The following is a 10,305-nucleotide window of genomic DNA, read 5'->3' as shown; positions in this document are numbered from 1 at the left end:
GAATTCGCATATTTAGGATTAGGATGGACCTACGGATCTAGGGTGGTCCTAAGTTTACTTATTCATATTATAATTATTATTAATATTATTATCATAATTATTATTATTATTGTTATTATTATGTTCGTATATACTACACTTTGAACGACATAAAGAACGTGGTTCACGCCGAATTTGGGATATTGAACTTCGTTTTGCTTAATAAAGAACTGGTTTATGTCATACCGGACGAAGATCTGCTCCAGTACCTTGGCCTGATGACATGTTGCTGAAATTTTGTCACAGAGGTGAGGGAATTCCCCCTGGATAACGGTGTGCAGGAGCTGGTAGCGCCTAATGTGCCTTCCCCGGCAGCAACAAATTGAAAAACGACGGCCACACGTACTAGAGGGATGCATAACACCATTCTCCAGTATCGATTCGTTTTACTGCGTATTCAGAATACATGCCATTCAGTTGGTCGCGTTCTCTTTGCGTTCACTTCGTATGTATTCGGACTTACAGGCGTCCGATCGAAATAAACTAAATGAATGTGTTCAAAGAATGAATGAAGCGAATGAATTTTCAATGGTAATTCAAAGTACTCTGAATTCTTCATGTTGTCATTGAGTAAAATGAGTTCGGACAGCGCGGAGGTAAGTCAAAGTTTGTGTTTTTTATGTTTATTTGTATTATTATTTGCGTGTGGGTCTTATTTAATAATATTTATTTGTTTAATTGTTTAATATAAATTATTTAGCGATCTTGACAAATTGTGTCAATTATAAATATTTTAAATATAATAGTAATAAAAATAAAAGAATCGTTTGTACAGCCTTTGTCAGGCGACGCAAGTTAGAAGGTTAAAACAAGTAGTTATACACGATACTCGTAGAGTGAAAGTATGTTGTAGAGTGTAGTATAACTCTTTGAAAAGTTTGTAACAATATCCATAATATTATCTCTTAAGCTACGCATAAAAATATTACAAATAAAATTCTTCTTCAGTTCAGTTTTTATAAAAACTAAATTCAGAGGGTAAGTGAAATAAAACGGATTACGATCTATTTTTACAAACTAACGTTAAAAAGTGCAATTGTGTGGACCAAAATTTCAATTATTTTAGACCAACCGCATAATTATTTTCCATTGGGGTGCCTTGTCCTGCCAATCAGTTTAAACTTTTCCATCACCTTACGTTTATGATTCTCTGGTTAAGAAGCTTTTTTTGAAATTCAGTTCTGTTAAATTCATTGTGAGTAGAAGTAGAAATTAATGTTTGTCAAGCCCAAAATATCAGCTGGGTGCCATATTAACTCGGATTTCAGTAAACTTGAGTAATCTTGAATTATACCTAATATGGGCTTAGCTTTTTTATTCTTGTGGAGGCCTTCTATTAATTATTTACCACTGCCCATTTGCTGCCGTGTACTAACTTTCAAAAACCACTGTAGATTTCCGAGACAAGTTAATAACCATTTCTGAATACTCATTGGTCTTAGCTAAAAAGCACCACTTAGGCTCCCACAGATTGTGACTAAACGTCTGTTGTCGGGATGTTTGCACCTGATATTAATGATGGGCTTTATTGCAGTTCCATCCTGGTTGCATAGCAGGTCTTGGGCTTTACTTCTGGTTTTAGACTCGGATTCCAAACTTATTCTCTAGGCCAACATTCACATGCGGAAAAACATACTCCATCACTGTATGCTGACATCGTGCACATCAAATAAATATCATATTAAGCTCCCCTTTCCTTTTCTTTTCAGAATTGTCGAAAATATTCTATATTTCAGTCCGATGACAAGATCCCTGCGCCGAGCTTGTGCTAAGCCCAAAGTATGTGCCAAGCAAAAAGCCGAGAAAGCTTGTGACAAGGTGAAGTGCACCAAACTTGGACCAATCACGAGTAATTGCTACTTTAATTTCGTGAGGTCCTACCGGATAAAGCATTGTGACGTAAACCCACAAGGGTTGATATCAAAGGCGGCAAAAGCGTGGAGAATGCTGAAGACGCGATTCAGTCAGATCGAAAAGAATGCCATAAGAATCTGGAACAAACACAGTGAATTGCGAAGCGATCTGTTGGAGGAGGAGGAGCACGAATAGATTGCCTTTAGTCGGTATCATCATCCTTATAATTTGTTGTTGTTTGTTCGAGTTTTCCGACCCGTTACTCAGCTAATGTGAAAACGAACGCGAAATTTTATCACTTTTCTCTGATATCGATAGATATTAAGAAATAACATGGAAAAAATTTAAAAATTTGTCCAAAGCGTGGGTGTGATTAGTTTGCCGACTTTAGAGCGTTAAAATGGGAGTGGCAAAAAGTTTCTTGACAAATTGTTAGAAATTTATATATCGACACTTTTTACCAAAATAAGCCGACGAGAAGTATTGAATATTTGAAAATAATAATAGATAATAATAATAATGTGCCATTTCTTTTCTACTCACTTTGGACCTTGCGACACCAAAAAGTTATTAAAAAATAAGGGTTGGCCATCCCAATTTTTTTTATTATATTCGGTATATAAGATAGTTATTTTGTAATAAATAGTGCGGATATATATATAGTCGAACCAAAAAACAAAAAGTGTTCTACTTATACGAGAGCTAGGGCAGGACTTCTGTTTGCTCTGTAGTTGTATTAGAATTATGTATTATAGCATTATCAGTATTTGGTTTCAAACGTTTGGATACCAAATACGGTATAAACTAATTTATTAGCTTCTGTTAAAAATTGTATAAATTGTAAATAAAACCCGTTCCAGTTTCGTGAAATAAAAAAAAGCTGATAGTTTGGAAGCCGGTCGAAACTCGCATCCTTAAATTAAAAGACATAAAGATCGTGGCGCGTAATGCCTTTGTGATCGTTAACTCCGTGTTTCGAAACAAGTAAATTGACTTTGACATACCAGACTAGTTGTTGCTGCTGTATCTGGGCCAGAGACATGATTTCACGAATTTTTTAATAGATGTCATGGAAGTCGACGATGTCGTCCTGGACACCGTCAACTGACCAGGAAGTGCGTAATGCGCCTTCCCCGAAGCTACCACTACCGTGACCGCCTTCCCGGCCGGCAGGCATACTTCCTCCGATCGGTGTCGGATACGGAGTGACTAATACCTTACAGACGCCCGCCTTATATAGCTCCTGGCTGGGCTTAGTGTGCCCGCCGTCTGCGTGGCATTTGCCTATATTAGTGTGGCCCGCCTGCTTTGTCCAGTGTGACCCACCGACCGATCTTATTGGCGCACTCGCTTAAAAAAATAATAGGAAATCCTTTTGTAAATAGTTACCTAATTTGATAGTGAGAATTTACTGCACGACCGGAGTAGCAAATAGGGCTTCTCAATGTTTTTGTTTAAAGAGGAGCTCAATGCTGACGACTAAAAATCAGACAGGTGGACCCGATGACTGACGCACAACTATAATTTGATTAATGTCTGTTGAAATTAATACGAGAATACATTTTTGTTTTTGAAAATCCCATACAAAGAACTTGCAACAAACGGCTGAACTTTTAACTTCGTAAATACCACATGTAAGAATACTAATTTTGTAAATGAAAAGCAAAGAACTTAGCTTAGCTTAGACTCGCTTAAATGCCTATATGTGGTCAGTTCAAATATTATTTAATTTAATATTCGCAACATGCAAATTTCAAAGCGGACTATCGATACATATTTTTAAAAACACCCCACAAAATCCATATCAATTGGAAACATATATGTATCGATATGAGCAGCAGAACTCCGATGGCGATAGCAACTCGCACAGATGATTTTTGGATACAGCACTTGGAACGCCGTTTACCCCAACAATAAAAATAGAGAGATATTAAATATCGTATAAATCACACAGATAAGAAAATGAAAGGAATATAGTGATCAAAGTCACCGTGTAAGGTGACTCTTCAACCATCCAGTTAACTTTTCACATCAAGCAGCCCGAGAATTTGCAATCGAAACGAGAAACTTCATCTCAGTCGGATTAGCCCATAACGTACATGTTGGTTGTACTGTTGAATCCGGCTCCAAAATGGAACGCAAAGAAGATGTTTTGAATGACCAAGCGGTATGTGAAGAGCTCTCTCCAACGGTTGTCAAACCATCAGAGACTTTGGTGGCCAACAATGGGTGCCAGCCAGCTGCAAGTGCAACCAAAGGCAAGAAGCACAAGAAAAGTCATTGCTCTCCGGGAGACACCAATGCTGGCCAAGTGATATCGTCGGTGGATGAAGACACCAATGCTGGCCAAGTGATATCGTCGGCAGATCCAGACGCCAATACTAATACCAAGAACAAGAAACAGAAGAAGTGTCATTTAGCAAAGGATAACAATGGCTATCAAGCTGCTGGTTCTCAAGACAACCAAGGTTCATTTGGCAATAAACAGGGAAGTCACAACTCTACGGCTATAACCTCCAATTCTTCAATGACGAGTAATGGTCTTCAGGGCATGCAACCAGCTGGAGATGCTCCCGCAATCTCCCAGTGGATCCAGTCGAGGAACCATGCCGCACATGCCTCTGTTAGCAATAAATCGGAAGAGACAGCTGGTGGATTTCAATCGCGGGTGCAATCGAATGTTGCATCCATATCCTCGCCAGCGATGAAAGCAACTAGTAACGCAGCTATACCCACACCAGCAGAACGCGCAGAGCGGAGTCACCTGCGCCGGAATCGCAAGTGGATACTAAGCAGGGACGTTAATGAAGATGCCGTGGTGCTGGTGAGCAGCAACGTACCAACATATGTACGTTATCGGCTAATCCGACTGAGGTGAAGTTTCTCGTTTCGACACAGCGAATGCTGCCTGACTAGCATCCACGAAGACGTGCAACTCTACGGCCCGGATTGCTCCACGCCCAAAATAATGGCGCGGACATCGGAACTGTCTCACGGCGTCCATCTCTTTGCGCCAAATCGGAAAGGCTTTGCTTAACTCCTCCGGTAGTGGTTCGTCCCACTGGATCTTCTGCCTCCAAATCTCTCGCAGCAGCAGCTTCGCTGTAACCATGAGGCAGCACAGGAATCCAGGGGATCAAACGTTGACATCACCAGGCTCAAATATTCCCTCTTCGTAGGGACTCGATCTGCTTGGCACTCGGTGATACTCCACGTTGAATCTGAAGTCATCTGTTACTACTTGCCAACGCATTCCGAGGATCTTCTCTTCAGCCTCACCCCATCCGACGCTCTTGACTCGACCAGGTCCTAAAGCCGTCTCCACGGTGGGTGAGCTGGATAAAAACTGGCATAATTCGAATCCAGCATCCTTGTGTATCTCCTTCACTCGTGTAGATACGCTGATAGCCTCGCTCTCGTCGGGTCGGATCAGCACTTGGTGGAACATCTCCTTGATGTCACCGCAGACTCCGACGGCTCCCTCTCTGAAATGAAAGAGCACAGCTGGCAAAGGCTTATAGTGCTGAGGCCCTTTGTCCAGCTCCGAGTTTAGCGAGGTTCCTCCAACTTTGGCTGCAGCATCAAACACAAGCTTGCCGGGCTTGTTTGGGTTTTCGACACCCAAATGTGGCAAATACCATAGGCGATCGCTCCTTACCGCGACTTCCTCCGGCTGCAGCCTCCTCGCGTATCCTTTAGACACGTAATCCTTTATAATCCGATCGTATTCCTGCGCCAACGGCTTGTTGCGCTTCATCTTCTTCTCGACGTTGACCAGCCTCCTGTACGCCATCTCATAGCTCGGTGGCATTACAACGTGGTCGTCCTTCCAGAGTAATCCCGTCTGGTAGCGACGCCCCACTTTCACCGTGGTGTCTTCGAGTATCCTTTGGGCCCGAACATCGTCGCTGGCTGCGACCGGCGGCGCGGTCTTCACTCCAAACTTCTCCATGTCGAAATAGTCCACCACCATCTTTTCCATCGCGTCATCCACTGACACGGCAAGTAGCCTACTTGGACCTCGGTGGGCGTTGTCGGTTGCCCACTTACAGGCCCAAACACAACCCAGCCCAGCTCGGTTGCGGCCGCATACGGTCTAAGTGGCAACCCCAGATGTCCGTGATCCAGGCCGATGAGCAGCTTCGGCACCACGTTGCTGTAAGGCTTCATCGGCAGACGCGCATCCCTGTGCACGCCCTGGGCATCTCGTCGGCTCAATGTCTGCATCGGCAAACTCAAACTCGAAACGGCATAAACGTTTTTCAATACATGGCGAGTGGGCTTTCCAACTCCACTTATCTTCAGACTCACCACGTTGGTAGGCTCTCTGGTTGCCTTACCTCCAAACCATTGGATATTTAGCTGCCGACGCTCTCCTTGCACTCCAAGATCCCTTCGTAGCTCGTCATCGATCATCGTGACGGAGGATCCCTCATCTAGGAGCGCAAACGTATCTACCTTTCGCCCCGCTCCGTACAGCGTAACCGGCAGTATACGGAACAGTAGACGGCCTCCTTCGGCGTCAACGCAGCTCAAATTCCTCTGCATGGGCGCTCCCGCTTCACGCGGAGCTCCTCTCTCCGGGCTGTTGCTGGGAACGGCTGGCTGCCGGTTCCTCTCCTGGTCCCTGTGACCATCTCGTAGCGAAGGCCTCCTGGCCGGGCTGCGTCTGGAAACTGCTGGCTGCTGGTTCCCTTCGTGGCGTCTGAAGCCACCTCGCTGCAGCGGCCTTCGCTCCTCGTCCGCACCATGTAGCAGACGGTGATGCTCCCTTCGGCATCCATTAATCTGGCACTCACCTTGCGTATAGCAGGATCTAGCCGTGTGCCCGCTTCGCAGGCAATTGAAGCAGAGCCGATGCCTCTTCAAATTGCTGCACCATTCATGTGGCGAAGCTCCAATAAATTCTCTGCAGTTCAATATTCCATGCTGTCCTCCACAGATGGGACAACCTCCATGCCGATCATCCTGTTGATCGCATTCATTATGGTCGACGCTTGCATGTAGAAGTCGACGCACACCACGTTTGCGTACTCCTGTAGCCACGCGCTGAATGGGACTACAGTGGGAAAGGGCGCAATCGTTGCAGCATGCCTGGCCCAGTCCACTCGCTTGCTCGTTGGCAGCTTGGCCACAAGCTCCTCCATGAGGGTTGGGTTTCCCAGGTGCTGCTTCGCCTTCGCTGACTGCAAGAAGGCCGCGAGGTTACTCACTCGGGTTGCGAAGGGAATGATCTTCGCCAAATTGTGCTCCGAAATTGGCTGCACCTCTCACACGTTGTTGAGCTGGCTGCGTATAAGCTGCTCCGGTCGGCCGAACCTAAAGCGCAGCTGCTCCATCACGGCGCTGACATTCCCTGGATGAATCAATAGCGCCTTCACTGCCTCGCGCGCTTCATCCTTCAGCGCCTTCAACAACCTCTGGTTGTTCTCCAGGTCCGTGCAGTTGTACGCTCGGGTCGTCTCCACGAACGCACAGCTGAAGATCGGCCACTCCTCGGGCTGCCCTCCAAACATAGGCATGTCCGGAAGCTTCCTTGGCCCATATGCTCCCTGGATTCCACTCGGCGTCGTCGCGGCGTAAGATCCGACAAGTGGCGATGCTGTTGCCGCATTGTGGATGCTCACGCCCGGTAGCACGAGTCCATGGCTGCGCAGTGCCTGTTGCACACAGTGGCTCCACAAAATAGTTGATAGTCGTTAGCAATGGAGGTCCACTCGAAGATTGCGGCAGCGTGCAGGCCGCACCGCTCGCACCGTCACCGTTGTATGGCACCGACCCGACCCCGTTATGTAAGGCCTCTCCGTTAGATGTGGGTATTGGCTGGCCGCTCCAAAATGGCGGCCGCCCCGACGCTCCACTGTTGGCGCCAACTGCGCTTGGGCCAACTGCGATTGGCGCGCAATTGGCGGTGCTTACACTTTCCAGGGATCTAGTCTTCTCCAGCTCCCTCTCCAACGCTGCGATCCTCTCCATGAGTTCCAACACGAGGGGCTGGTTCACCTCCGGTACTGAACTCGCAGCTGTGACAGCAGTACTTCTAGGTTGGAAAGCTACTGTAGTCACCGTAGTGGCCGGGCAAGGAATCGACGCCGCCGTGATGTTCACCCGCGTCCAAGTTCCTGCTCCACTACTGGCTGGCTGCTGACTCACTGTTGTTATAGGGGTGGCTTCTCCTCCGTTCAGCCGGGCACTCTTCCTGGGGGAATGCTGCATCTTTCCCAGCTCCAAAATGGCGGCGCCTCTGCGCGTCCGAAATGGCGTCTCTGACGCCTCGTACCGCTGACTGCGGCCACGGATGCTTGGCGCTCCTTGCGCCTTCTGACCGCTGTCTGCGGTCTCCACAAATGACGCTTCTTGCGTCTCCTTGTCGCTGGCTGCGACCCGTTCGTACCGGCGTTCGACGCTGGCTGCGTCCCTCTATGTCGCTGACTGCGACGCCACTGTCGCTGGCTGCGACTCCTCTGCCGGTACGTAGCGCTGGCTGCGCTCACACAAATCCTCCTCACTGGCCGTCTAAACCGTCACTCCAGTTCCGGCAACTCTCTAGCTGGCCGTCTAAACCGTCATTCCAGCGCAAGTTGCCCCTGCAGTCGCCCTAGGACTGCGAATAAAAGGTTGTCGTCGTGCGTCCAGGGAGTTGCCTTAAACGGCTACCCCACACATTGGTTCCCGAAAGAAAGGGCAGACTAATCCGTGGTAGTAGAACACGTTTTATTCTGGAAGAATTCAATGTTTCACAATTGCAACTAACTTAACTTACACCGCAGTGTGTCCTCCAACTCTTACACGACAATGAAAAGCTAAATTTTCTCGGCAATTTACAATGGCCAAAAACAATGTGCCCAGACACATAGCGGCTTACAAATCCTTCCACATTCGGACTTCTCAAAAATACTAACTAGAGCCTATCGATAACAATATTCGATCCGCGACAATTATTATTATATCAATTAATTCAAAAAAAAAAAAAAATTATACATATATGTATAGAAAAAATAAAGAACCAACCAACCAACTTAACGCCTACTGTTGTCACATGTTCACTAACCTATAAAAAAATACACTCTATTAAATACCTATTTAAATCATGTATAACAGTTAAAGTCGAAAGCACAAAAAAACTACAAAGGTGTATGGAAGCTGTAGAGGCGACTGAAGCAGTAAGCGATAAAGTCTCGATGAATAATCGGTAGTGGGCTTGCAGTCAGCTTGGTCACACCAATGTAAAGTCATACTAGATGCAGTAAGGTGTAGCTATGATATACCGGACGGTGTGCACCTCTTATAAGCTGCACCCGATATGTTTGGGATAATTCGATTATCGAAAAAAGTATTATCTATCCTCATACACACTGCTAATAAATACTTGATCCTAATGGTGTAGCGAAAGCAGCCAATTGAAATAGAAAAAAAAAAATAAAAAAAGGGAAAAGAAAAATCTAGTCGAATTTACTCGCGGCCCACTCTCAAACAGAAAAAAAGATTTTCTCTTTAATAATTCTGTATAACAAAAAAAAAAAATATCTCATGGAACAAGATTAGAAAGAAAACTCACACTAAAAAATATAAAAGATTTAGATAAATGCTTTGTTCTTTAGTAGCTAGTAAATTCAACTCTATAATTATAACATTCTTACGGCATACGCCTTTATTTTCTGATTTCGCAATCGAGGAAAACCTTGTTCTCTCAGCTTACTTTAGATTGTATTTGCATAATTACTTGCTTCCTTATCATGTACTTATTTTTAGCTATAAACATTGTTATTAATTTTTAAGCAACATTAAATACAGAAAAATATGAATTTCTAAAAACATAAAAACTGACTCGGCTGATGTTTCTCCGGACGTAGGGTGCAGAAAGGGACCACTAGAGCCATGCTCTTAAGGAAAGTGGTTTTAGGTAGGGTAGGGCAGTACGCGAACACGATTCCACCTGTGTTTCGCCGGCGACAAAATTCTCCAACCTCTTCTCCTGTGCTAGAACTGTCCTCTTCCGAAGATATTAATTTGCTTCCTCCGATTTCGTGTACTAGCTCCTTCATTTTGTTGTTGTTGTTGTAAGCACGCTCAATTTCTTGATCTTATTCATTATTGGATGTAGCGAAAAGATATCTGTACAAGCAAGACCACCGCACCCAACGCCATGAGCTAGAGCCGGACTTCTAAAGCGTGCACCCGCAAGTACAGGGACTCTAGTATTTCATCACTTCAATTCGTTACACATTAAAGCGCAGCAGCACTACTACTACTACACTAATACACACATATAATAGACATTCAAATATGGACACATATACATAGTATCACCAAAGACACTAGAATAACAAGATGCGTAACGGCCATACATTGGTTTGGCACTATGCAGCCAATTTTTTAGTGACGGCCAAAATTGCTCTCTTTCCGCTCGCT

The 10,305-nt window shown here is 45.2% G+C and overlaps 1 protein-coding gene and 1 pseudogene across 1 annotated transcript, besides 1 other annotated feature; both read left to right on the top strand.

The window, feature by feature from the left end:
- Nucleotides 1-1,686: 1,686 nt before the first annotated feature.
- CG46192 (uncharacterized protein) lies at nucleotides 1,687-2,088 on the top strand (the record flags this gene model as incomplete). The annotated part of the gene is made up of 1 exon (NM_001316662.1): nucleotides 1,687-2,088. One exon carries the CDS (start codon nucleotides 1,687-1,689, stop codon nucleotides 2,086-2,088), a length of 402 nt encoding a protein of 133 aa, NP_001303591.1.
- A 1,703-nt stretch (nucleotides 2,089-3,791) lies between these two features.
- Nucleotides 3,792-4,689, top strand: CR46279 (annotated as a pseudogene).
- Nucleotides 4,690-10,203: 5,514 nt separating this feature from the next.
- Nucleotides 10,204-10,305: part of a mobile genetic element that runs on past the window's edge.

The sequence above is a fragment of the Drosophila melanogaster genome, chromosome Y (genome assembly GCF_000001215.4).
Source record: "Drosophila melanogaster chromosome Y".
In the NCBI taxonomy this organism is placed as follows: Eukaryota; Metazoa; Arthropoda; class Insecta; order Diptera; family Drosophilidae; genus Drosophila; species Drosophila melanogaster.
The sequence above is the reverse complement of the archived record's forward strand: the minus strand, read 5'-3'. Positions and strand labels throughout refer to the sequence as shown.